Raw genomic sequence first — 12,981 nt, forward strand, 5'->3', positions numbered from 1 at the left:
AAGTGGGCAGTCGAGCTCGGAAAGTTCGACCTCGAATACCGTCCGAGGCCGGCAATCAAAGCCCAAGCGCTCGTCGATTTCATCGTGGAGTGCATTTTGCCGGACGATCCCGAGCTCCCACTCATGCCAATGGAGGAGATCCCAAGGTAGCCATGGATTCTATATGTGGACGGCTCCTCGACCTAGCAGATAGGGACTATGTAGAAAAGCTAAGTTGAAATCTAGTTGGATCAAACATAGATCACTCAAGATCCAATGAACCAAATATAATGATCCAGTTCTACTATTTATGGTTTGGTCTTGTTCTGTAAACTTAACTGTTGGTCAATACCAAAGAAATCTCTAGGATCCTATAAATGTACTAGCTTCTTTTAATGCAAAGCATTACAGAAAACTATCTGCACCACACCTGTCAGCTCTCAGATTCAAAAAGCTCAGGCAGTTCATTCTTAGTTCCCTTTTCAGGACACACCAAGTAGAAAAGAATTACATGAAATGGGAAAAAAAAAAATGTAACTATCAGTAAATAACTCTTACATGGAAGACTGCTCATGCTTCCTATTCTCCTTCATGCGAAGTTTATGTTTCCTTGATACTCTCCCCTTGTGCTATACCTCAGATATGTGATGAACAAATGTATGATATCACCTTCCACTACAGTGGAATTGCTTATTATTTTCCTTTTGTACAGATATGAACCTGACAATTTCAAAAACTTGATTTGTTTTTCCTTTTGTACAGGCATGCAACCACCTTCCTGCTGATTAGATTCACCTCGCATAAATTTTGTGTGGTTTAGTTATATTCCTCATTTGTTCTATGATGATGAACTATCATCATCTGAACTTCCATCTCGCCGGGCTTCATACCTATGGAGAACCGGCAGAGAGGCATTTGCAGAGATGCGGAATGATCTAGCAGACCCCATCGCTGTCCTCTCATGCATTCTTCCCACTTCCTTGCAGACGTTATCTAGTACTGAGAGGAAGTCTCTCACCACCATGAAGATCCTGAGAGGGTGGGCTTCCTCCTTTGCTGCATCCCCATGGAAGTACTCAGTAATCTCTTTTACTAGGCCTAACGCCCGCTTCTCCTCATCCTTAACCCGTTCAATCTCCTCTTCTGCTTCCTTAAGAAACACCTTCATTGTCTCAAAAAACTTCTTACCTTGGGTGCATGACCGCTCGAGCTGCAAGACTGACCTCATCTTCTCAAGCCCCGTTTCTAGCTTCGAGACGTAACTGCTCAGGACATCCGAGTCCATCCCAGCTGCTCTCTTAACATTCCCAAGCTCATAGCTCAGCCCAGCAACCACTTTCAAGCCTTGTTTCTTGAATTGCTCCTCCCTGGCACTGTTAGGAGGATTTTCTCCTGTTGGTTCAGAACCTGATCCTTCTGTTCGGATGATCTCTTGGACAACAAAATGGAGCAGTGTTGTCTTCCCATCTGTCCCTTTCACATCTGCAAGCTTTAGAAGAGTATCAAGCTTAAAGGCTGTTGCGTCACCTCGGTTGGTGCCCACATTCATCCGGTTTCCGGTCCTCAAAACAGCTTCCAGGAGCTTTAAGAATAGCCTACTGCTTCTTAGATCTTCACAGGCTGCCTGAAGCATGTTTGAGAAAATATTAGTTGTCTGATGCATAGAGTACTATATTTTCTTCTTCTTTTTCTTTTGTGAAGAAAGCTAATAAGATTATAATTGTAAGTGTACAAATTTATATTCAGAAAAGCTCTGACCTTCTGATGTTGTTGCAATATGATTAGATTTTTTTTTTTTTTTTTTTTTAAGGTCATGATTCAAGCTGTCCTATATGATGTAGTTCATATCGCTAATATATTAAGGCATAAGATGCACCATCTACTAGTTTTAATTAGAGGTGATGAGTGTTGATAACAAGTCTATACATGTGGACAGTTAATTGGAAGAGGTTTTATGTCATATTGCTTACTACGTTCTAACCTCGAATGTTAACTTGTAGACAAGCTCTAGTGGGGAAGAATGGGCAGAGCATTCAGGAATTTTTTTTACCTCCAGAGTTTCAAAAGATTTCCTTAGGTAATTGACTTCTGTCTCAAAATTGGCCCTGTATAGCATTGCATCAACTCTTTTGAAGGCAAAAGGTATATCTAACACTGCCTTTAGAAAGCGCTCTGCTGAACCAAGTTTTGATATGTCACCATTGTAGTCTCGGAGTTTTAGTTCTTCCTCCTTTGTGGGAGCCATCTTGACCAAAGTCTCCAAAAGCTCAGCACCTAAACATTCAGGATTCCCTGTAAGAGGTAACAATCAGAATTACTCTACCACTGATATATAGATTCTTGTGTGATTTATAAATGAAAATTACAGAATATCATAGTAAGAAAGAAAACAGTTTGCAAATAGAGATATGACAGACATTGTTTACAAAGGTACTAGTCTATTGCTTCTTGTCTAAATTTAAAATTTTACAAGAATAGATACTAATGATGATCATTACATGGTGAGAATCAACTTCATGAAGAATAGATACTAGATAATTGTCAATGTAGCCTTGATTAAGAATTTCCTGAATTTCATTATTGTCCACTGGCTAGTGTCTGGAATTTTTTTTCAAAACCACTATTTTTTTTTTTCATGGTAATTCCTAGAATTTGAACCCTGGACCTCTGCAAGGGCAAGCCCTTAGGAATGAGGAACCAAGAAACTATGCTAATAGTTGTTGGCAACTACGATGGTTGGTTTTTCAAGGGACTTTAGGGGTTTAGTCATCCACTGGATAAGAAATCTCTAAGGCATCCTTCACGACGACATTTCAATGGATTCCAATTGGCTTTCAAGCTTTGCTGTCTCGGCTGTATCGGTGCCACACTAGTATAGTGTCAGTATGGTATGGTACGAAATTTTTTTGGCGTATTGAGTGTTGGTATGCCACTCGTACCGAGTACCGGTATCGAACCGATATAGTACGGTATTCTCTATACCGCCCGGTTCGGGCCAGTACGACGTACCATGTTGGATTTTCTTTCTGTAGTAATATAAGACCAAATATGAATGCGAACTTGATAATGTATTACGATTTCATCAAATACTAACATGTAACTTATAACTAAAGAAGTATGAAATAAATCACAAGTAGATAAATCTCATTTACATGCTTATATGTTTTAATCTAAGATCTAGTAAACTTTAGCATAAGCCTTGTGACCCAAACAAGTCCCTCGTATCTAGAAAAAGCTACCTTTCTCTTGGTTCTTATATTGATCTCATTGGTGACCAGTATTAAGATGGAAAGAAATACCATTTTATCAAGGCGGATATTAGATTAGGAAAAAATTAAAATAAGCATGATAAGCCTAGGATCTCAGCAAAAATCGAACTATAAGAAATTAGTATATCTGTTATTTTAAGATGCAACTGCCATATATTAGCGGTCAAGGTATTGTATAGTGCATATGCACGATGCATGCTGCATATGCGGAAGCATATACTGTTACTATTTTTAACTATTTAAAATAAATAAAATATATTAGACACAAAAGAAGAAACAATAATGTCAACAATATGTTTTGGATAAATAATAATATTAACTAATAATTCTGATTACTATTTAGCCTTTAATATCTAATAGGAATAGTTATAAGATAATTAACATGACTATATAATTAATGTCCATAACCGGCCCATCTAACTATCAACTTGAAGCCACTTCGTCCACATGGGCCCATATGAGAGTTTTTGGTTGCATCTGGCCCTACAGTGCTAAATAGACTACACATACTATTGCTTGAAGCTTAGTGGGCTCCCTTTTCATCCTATATGCAGTATGACCGTATATATTAACCGCATATAAGCAATGCGGCACAATCAATGGACCATATGTGTGGGTGCATTTGCTTCCACATATACAGCATTTTAATATCTTATGATTTGGAAAAAAAATCATAATTAATGATCATTTTACAAATAAAAATGCCTTACTAGATTTCATTTTATTTTCTCAAAACATTCTTCCTATCTTTGCCTCTCTCTCTCTCTCTCTATGTAAGAAACCACAATTCTCATCTAGGATGGCATTTTATGGGATCAAGGTTCAAAACTATATGAATGTGTAAGGTTTATGTATCCATACAATATGTAACAGGGTACACCCATTATCTACTAATGGTTTGCTGTGATGGAATAGTATGACATGGTATACAAGACAATAGATATCATTATACATTTGGTTTTTTAAATCTTAAACAAGATTAAAGACCCGATATGGAATAGATTGCACTGAAAGCCAGTGAAATCAGCTTTGATGATGGGCACCATAAAGGAGCACCACCAATTCTGATGTAGGATAGAGGCAATGAAGAAGATATGTTCCTTGTTCAAAAGGTGTCCTTCTAGCAACTTGCCTGGGAGATGGCGGAATACATGAGCATACTTTGCTTCCAGGACTCCACTTTTGCTGCCCACCTTGAGGCAACAAAGGCCTATCTCATGCACCTTTTGCAGAAACCTCTATGCCTTTTGCTAAGTGCACCACCATCAAGACTAATGAAATCTAACTAATCCTTTATATGTGGGCAAGTGCAAATGTAACCATTGTTCACATTCAAGATGCCATTTAACGAGATCAAGCTTTGAAAGAAGGTTCATAGTACCGGTACATATCATTCTGTACTGGATGTACCGAACCATACCAATGCCGAACTGAGACTCAATATGGGGGCACAGTGAGTTTTGGTAATGCCCTGAACCACCCCCCATAATGGGCATGCCAACACTATACTAGCATAGTACCAGTACGGGATTTGATACTGAAACAGTAAACCTTGGTTTGAAATACGATATATAAGTTTGTAAGGTTTATGATTTAATACAATATATAATACGGTGCACCCATTATCTGCTCATGTTTTGCTAAGATGGGACAATTTGACATAGTATATACCATAGTACATACCATTATACAATTGCCTTTTCAATCATGGGCAAGATTAAAGACCCCATTTGGAAAAGATAGCATTGAAGGCAGGGCAGAAACCAGTTTTGATGATAGGCACCATGGAGAGGCACACCAGTTATGACATAGAAAAGAGGTAATGAAGGAGATGTGCTCCTCATCAAAAGTTGCCCTTCCAATAACTGATCTGGGCTCCACTTCTGTGGACCTCATGAGGAAGTGAAGGCCTATCTCATTGGCCTCTTTGCAAGAACCTCTATGCCTTATGCTGGAGATTGCTGAGTCTACATTCCTTACCTGATCCATGCCTCTTTGGTCAAAGGTGAATTGGAACAAGAAAGAAACTCCTAAAATGATCTAATGGAGATTACAAGTATCGGCGGATTTATTGATATTGTAATAGCCAATATTTTAAGATCTATTGGTCTATAGCAACCAAAATGATATATATCAATATTTTGTAGATTTTGTATTAGTAGCTGTTCGATATTGATACGAGCCAATATTTTGGCTGAGATATTGGTTGAGATGAAAACCTTAAATTTTAAGAAATACTTCTCAGAGGATAAATTTATTATCCAAATATGCTTAAAAATGAGCGACTCATAATGTCACCATATACCAATATAATGAACAAACATAACATCCATAGCAAGTTCTGGTTAGTTTACAAAATGTGGTTGAAAAAACACTATAGTTAGTTTCAACTAGATTGCAGTCAAAACTTCAAACCTTGGCTCATGCTTGATTTCATAGATCACCATCTTCTGAAGGTGTATATCCTTAAGACATTGATTTTTCAATGCATGGTTAAACAATTATGTAAATTTATAATATATTGAGAAATACAACATCTCTATGCCCCCTTCCGCTTTCACACTTATGGCGGATCAAAGATTGTGTGAATGTTAATGCAATATAAAAATATCCAATTGTATTGCTTTTCATGATAAAATCATCTTGATGATATAGAGTCTAGACAAGAGTCAAAAAGAAGGTGGAATTGTTAAAAAGGAATGCTATGATTCCTAAAAGGTATGCACCCTGAGTGCCCAAAAAATGATTTAGTCATAGAACAAAAATGGCAATGTTTGAAATAGCAAATAAATTGGACTGTATTGTACAATATGCACAGAGAAAGTGCCTGAATGAAATGATTTGAACCATTCACATCTTAGGCTATGTACCAAGTATGTTGCTTACTTCAGACCAAATATTTAACATTGTTTTTTACTGGACCATATTATATGGTATGTACTATATTGGTCAGGAATAAGCACAATACAAAAGTATGCACCTATGTATTCTGGATACCAGTCTGTATTGGTCTGTCAGTGAGCGGAAATTACTGTATTGGTAGATACCATATAATTGCATAGAAATTCCATAGAGTTATGGGCAAAATAGAGAGATATGCGCCGTTGTATTGTGCATATCCATCTGTACCAGTCAGTGCCAATTTGGCATGCATTTGCTTGGGATGGTATGCGTTGGTATAAACCCCTACTATATTATCAGCCATATGACTGGCATAGCATGACACTGATACTAGCCCACAATCAGCATGAGTACTAAATCTTGGTCCAGAGTACCTTTATGCATTAAAGGTTAATGGATATGTATGTCTCATGACTCCATGCATTCAAGAGTCTGAAAGATTAAAATCATATCTTGGACCATTTTGATCTCTTAAAAAAAAAAATCCATTGTTTGAACTATTAGCATATAATTCGAACTAGTGGCCATGCTCTTCCTGTTAAAAGAGATGATTTAATGACCTTTTATTCTCACTCAAAATACTTATCTTGGAGAGAAAATGAGAGTAGGAAGACAAAAGACAACCCTTAGAACTTAATGCAAGTTTTTTGTCTAGCTTATTTCCTTTTTCATAGCAGCTCATAATGTCTTCATAAGTTAATTGGATTGGTATGGACTCCAACCCAAGGACAAGGGCGCTCCTTTAACACTAATCAAGCAAGTGCCAATACAAAGAAAACATCAACCCATCAACATAACATGTTCACTGTTTATGTTTCTATCCCATTTTGACATTGTGTTTCCTATCCTAGAAAATTACAGTAAGTTGCAACCAACTAAACATAATAAGCAGCTCAAAGAATTAAATGAATGAATTTATTCCCTTTTTGATAGGAATATCATTGAATTTTTACATCTCTATTGTTATATGATTAAATTATTTAAAGGTTGTATCGGTTCCTTTTGACCTGGACTATGCTGCGGATCTATTACAAAACTACAGGATATTGTATTCCAGATTCGCTAAAAGGAGATGTCATGCTATATGAGAGCATGAAAGGTGCTTCTGGCTGATGATTAAAAGTTTCTTTAATAGGATTTCTGAATTTTACGAGGTCTCAGTGTTGTTCTAAAAGATCATTGTGCCCCTTATACTGATAAGCACTTCTTAAGTGTAGCTTAATTATATACAAAACCTTTATGGGTAAAATTCAAAAAAAAAAAAATCCATCTGCACTCCGATATCTTTCCAAGCTCAGAAAAATTGATGGAGGAATTTGGAGAATCTTTGACGGAGAGTAAACAAAAATAATAAATGTTCCTGCGGAACAATCTTACTGTTGGTGCTAGTCTGTCAAAATAATTGACATTGGCAGAAAACTACTGATTGTAAAGACAGTTTTAAAGCTAGTCAAGAAGGTATTTGCAAAGCTATCATTTATAGCCTTAAACCGCTACGAACTAACATCGGCACCAAACTACTCATTGTAAAGACAATTTTAAAGCTGGTCAAGAAGTATTTGTAAAGCTATCAGTTATCGCCTTAAACCGCTATGAAAGAAGTTGACTTGTTTACCTGGCCAGAGACTCTTAAACTGTGGGATAAGCTGTAGTATCTTTAGGGAAAAGCGAACTGATGATATGACACAAATGAAAATACGTGATATGAAAAAGGTTTGAACTTTGAAGCGGTTTATTAAACTTTAAACACTAACATCTAGAAATTTAGGTTGAAATCAAAAGCAGCTTTTGGCTTCATCCATTCGTCGATTGTAGATTTGGAGAATAAGTTCTTTTTTGCATTCTCTTCCTATGGAGCAATTGAATTAACAGAAACTTCTTGTTCGGACCAATTGCCTAATCCTATTAAAAGAAACAAATGACTAACTTTTTTTAACTCCAATGCTGTCCTAGACCTTCATGGTTTGTAACTGTTACTGAATTCTGCCCAACTTTTTGTGTTAGAAATCTTCTTCAATAGCAAACTGCTAGCCCTAGATTGAATGTACTAAAAATGATATTTCTATGCCAAAGGAACTATATCACAAACAAATATATTCCAAGTCACTTTGATATGAAAATAACTTCCTCCCAAAAGACAGTGACCATGAGATACAATTCCTAAATAAAGGACATCGGCCAACTTACCTCCATTCATCAGTGAAGAAGAGAAAACAATTGCCAATCAACATGGAAGATTAGATATAAAACGCTTCTAGCCTATTTCATTTTTATGAAGAACATGATATGATCTGAGAAGCAAAGAATAGCGGTAGAAGAACAGGACAGAGAATCAGAGTCCTCACCATCTAAAAGCGCTTCAGATACCTCCTCTCGTGTCACGTTCAATGCCCTCAGAAGTATTGCTATGTTCTGCGACTTCTTTGGGTCTAACACTCTGTGCTCCTGCTTGAGGAGCGGAAGAACTGGCCTTCTGTTATTGTCTTTGGGAGTTGGAGTAGTAGCATTATTTACAAAGAGGGTCTCAAACATATCCTCATTCAATCTGCCGAAAACACAGACAGAACAGAGACCATGGAGCTTCGTTAGATACAAACAAGAAAAGAACATAAAAGTGGCATTTTCAGGGGAAAGTTATAGTCTTTACTGGAATGTGCTGGATTTCAATTGGTCCCAGACCATGGGCCGATCCGAAGTCGCCCTAACTCTGTCCCAATGCAGAGGCTTCAACCTTGGCTTCGTATCACCCTCCATATCGTCCCCTGTTCGATCAGCTGGTTGTGACGAAGAACAGCCATCTCCGTTGCTAAATTTGGAAACAGGAACTGGGATGTTAATCCGAGCACCTTCGGGCGGAAGAGGCTTCAATAACCGACGCCTCTGAGATAGTTCAGCTGGGAGTGGCGCAGCAGGAGCCTCTGAAGACGGTTTAATTCTCCCCACAGCATGCGAAGGTGGCGGTGGCGGCTGAGGTGGCCGTACTCCGACAATCTTTTCTGTTTTCGGAGGAGGGGGCGGCGGCGGCGGCGGCGGCGGTGGTGGAGGAGGAGGAGGTGGCGGTGGAGGTTGTCGGGTACTTGGAGGTATCATTTGTTTGACTTCGGATGCCGAACCGCCAGAAAGCTTCCTTCTTGGCGAAGTTCTCCGGGACCGGGGAGGAGCCGAGTCCACCGTCAGCACGAGCACCTCTTTCCCGCCGCTTCCCATGCTCGGGAGGCTGTGCCGCGACACCGGAGAGCTCGGACTCTCACTAGTCATTGACGCCACCGACCTGTGCGGCGTGTAGAACGTCTCATCGTCTGAGGACCCCGCCGGCGGATGAACCACCCCCCGCCGCGACGGCGGTCCGGCGAGCGGCGGCAGCGGCTGCAGCTCGGGGCTCGGGTGGTGCACCTCCACCACCCGCTCCGAGCTCAGCTTCCGATACGGCGAGCCATTCAGCTCGCCGCTCGCCCGCCGGCTCGCCGGCTCCATCGTCCCGAGGTACAAAAACTCCGACGCAGCAGCGGTGGCGGCAGGACGGCCCGGGTTTCTGAGCCGGCGGGCACTGCCATCTTCGCCAGTGATTAGCTTGGCGGAATCCCGCGGGCGTCTGATTCGGCGGCGGTAGAGGAGGAAGCCTGAGAAGAAGAGAATCGCCAACGCGGCGACGGAGACGGAGATGCCGATGGCGATGTTTTTGGTGGCGGTGGAGTGGGTAATGGAGGGTGGGGATGGGGTGGAGACATTGGCAGCAGTCGGGGTTTGGCCGGCGAAGGGGGAGTCGGGGAAGAAGGGGCCGGCGGGGGCCGGGGGAGGGTCCGAGAAGTCGAGAGGCGGAGGGGGAGGCGTCCACTGGATGGGGAAGAGGGGCTCGTGGAGGACCCTGCGGCTTCCCCGACCGTTGGATGATGAATGAACGGTGGAGAAGAGGAGGGAGAGTGAGGCCAAGAATGGGATCAGAGGGCTTGGCCTCATGGCTTTGGGATTCGGTTGGGAGAGAGGTTAGAGAGAGAACTGGGGGTGTCGGGGTGGAGACATGGGTGGAAGTCAGAGAAGGAGAGACAGGGAGTGGAAACTTCCCTGGTCGGCAAAATTGGTTTTCACCGGCGGGGGGATGTGACGTCAGAGAATGCCGCCATTTGGTCCGTAAATTCGGTGCCGTCGGTCGGAGTGCAGAGTGCTTGGTCCAACGAGAGGACACGTGGCAGGGAATCCATTTTTTTAATCTTTTAAGATCTTTGGTTCAACTTTTCTGTCATTCCCTCCTATCGCCATACTCATTACCAGATTGAAGATTAGCTGTATGTCCCAGAGTACAGAACATGAACAGAGGTGCCTCAGAGTGTGGTTCTTGGAACTGAGATTTTTTTTTGTTTACCAAAAATATACAACCTTTTTTTTCAAAAAACATTAAAATCATTACCATCTCGGAGAGAATGAAAATTATGTCAGGATCAGGATTCTACTGCAAATCCATATTTCATATAAAAGATAAAACAATTAAAATACTAGTTAATATATTGATTTGATATCACTCAATATTATGGGATTTCTAAAACTACACTGGCCCAAATTTTAGTGACCAAGATTTATTTAGTATATAGAGAGGTGTATGATACTGGTACAAATATTAGTTAAGATAAAAATCTTAGCCAAAACCTAAGCAGAGTGTCGTTACAATCAAGCACAATTAAGTTACTGGAGCAAAGAGTGAGATTTGGATGTTACCTGATAGTACAATCAGATCATCATAATATCTATATCATCAATTTTTATGTTTCAAAGTGAAAAAGCTATAAATTTTAATATAAGAGCACCTAATTAAGGTTTCTTTTCTAAATTTAAATGACACATGTTGGCAGTATAAATTGACATTTCCTATGAAATCATCTAGTCACTACTTGGATCATGTATAATTAATGTACCTTAAGGAAAATAAAATTTGAGTTTCAGCTATTATAAATGATCAAACTAGGCGAATCAAATACTAAATAAGCCAGTTAATGATGTAAGTCAACTAATTACTACTCAGATTTCAACTACCTAGCAAGCATTTCAAGCGCTAAGCTCAAACTCAATAAAATGGTTTGAGTCCGAACAAATTAGTTTGAGAAAACCCATCCTGAGACCAAGCACAAATATTGCACAAACAAATTGGCTCATTCCAGTGTGTAATAAACAAAGATAAAGTGACCTTTCACCTTACTTGCTCGATATGCCTCCATTTCATTAATTTGGTCAGAAGCTTCCACTGCATAACCTCCACTAATTGATTCTCTGTCCCTAAAAATCACAACCCCACATTCATATGAACATCATGGATCGTACGGTCAGTATATGAAACACTGAGATGATCAAATGTATGATGCTCGGAGGTGAGATACGCCAAGCTCCTCCGCTCCAAACGTCTATTTTTGGGTCCCGTAGCACAGTAGCAAGGCATTTCTTTCCACGCTCTTTTACGAGCCCTATACATTTATTAATTTCGCACGTCAAGCATCTCCTTTCTTTCCCCTCTCCATCACGTGAAAAGTAGAAGAAAGCGGAGCTCGTAACATACCAAACTCGCTACTTTGCCACTCCGCCGATGAGGGTCGCTGCCACCTTTCGTTCTCGTGCTCTTCGGACCACGTTAAAGGTGGCAAGCGGACAACGATGTCAGAGGCCGACTGATTGGATGAGGATAGCGATCAATTATACCCCTACCGCACGATATTAGTAGGTTCTTAGTTGAGTATAAACTTTTGCGAGCCATACATGTCTATAAAGAGGCGAATAGTGTGATTGGTTGAGTGGCTTCATTCACAGCCCACTATGCTAAATACTTCATCAGGGTCGATTGCATGGCGGTGCCTAATTCTATTGGCTGTGTCCATATTTGACATATGTGAGCTGCTGTTGTACCAAAAAAAAAAGAAATTATGTTTTATACCGATCCAGCATGCATGCCGCCAATCTTGTTCTTATAGGGATGAGTGGTTATAATTGCATACGATATGGGGTATAATCCCTTTCCATGTATGGGAGATTTCTTGAGATGTGGGGTCACTCTCTCTCCCTTAGTCGGAAACAGAAATCACACATGAGCTTATAATAATGTTGATACTAAAGTCACGTCTTTGTGACGTTAAAGAAAACTAGCTTCCAAGGCGTGGAGAAGAAACCATGTAGAGGTGTCGGTGGTGTGGACCTTTTCTTTTCCCTTTTTTTTTTTTTAAAATGTCCCCAGAATGCCGTAGGCATGGCATTTTGTCGCGCTAGAAGGTCGAGTTCGGTCGTTATCCGTGTGGAATGGGCTATGGACCTATGCATCTTGTCGGCTTCTTTCAGCCACGAAGTCCGGATTCTATCTCATTTGGTTCCAGATGGAGCGGGGGATTCACCAAAAAATACTAACTTGCGGAGTGCCCGAGGCAGCTCTCCCTCTCCTAACCATAAGATATATCCTAAATGGTTAGTTATGTAAGCAGTCATCCAGTCAGCAACCATGTTGGCCTCTCTAAATACATGCTTGATCTGAAAGGCTACTCCATTCCTCATCATGATGGAGCGGTTTTTTGCAATTTGAACAGTTGGGGCACTCGCACCAATAATTGGTGTTTGGCACTCGTGTGTCATGTCTAAGGTTTTGAGCATGGTCCAAGGTAATGGTTAGTATCATAGCTGGGGTTGTCGATACTTTAGAGTGAACCAAGCTCTGTTTTTTTTAATCTTTTTGGGACTAGAAGAAGCTCTAATTAACCACACCTGCTACTCGTACCCATGATGCCTGATAGACTGAACCAGAGCTCGTTAAACTAGGGTTTTGCAAATGATGAGTCGAGTGACACAAGCAAGCCACAAGAAAAGT

The 12,981-nt window shown here is 40.4% G+C and overlaps 1 protein-coding gene across 1 annotated transcript; it reads right to left on the reverse strand.

The window, feature by feature from the left end:
- Window positions 1–346: 346 nt before the first annotated feature.
- LOC103705301 (formin-like protein 8) lies at window positions 347–10,270 on the reverse strand. Its single transcript, XM_008788962.3, has 4 exons — window positions 8,797–10,270; window positions 8,495–8,694; window positions 2,030–2,271; window positions 347–1,603 (listed from the first exon to the last, which is right to left on the reverse strand). Exons 1-4 carry the CDS (start codon window positions 10,104–10,106, stop codon window positions 818–820), a joined length of 2,538 nt encoding a protein of 845 aa, XP_008787184.2. The 5' UTR covers window positions 10,107–10,270; the 3' UTR covers window positions 347–817.
- Between the last annotated feature and the right edge of the window lie 2,711 nt (window positions 10,271–12,981).

Source organism: Phoenix dactylifera, unplaced genomic scaffold (assembly GCF_009389715.1).
Source record: "Phoenix dactylifera cultivar Barhee BC4 unplaced genomic scaffold, palm_55x_up_171113_PBpolish2nd_filt_p 001336F, whole genome shotgun sequence".
In the NCBI taxonomy this organism is placed as follows: Eukaryota; Viridiplantae; Streptophyta; class Magnoliopsida; order Arecales; family Arecaceae; genus Phoenix; species Phoenix dactylifera.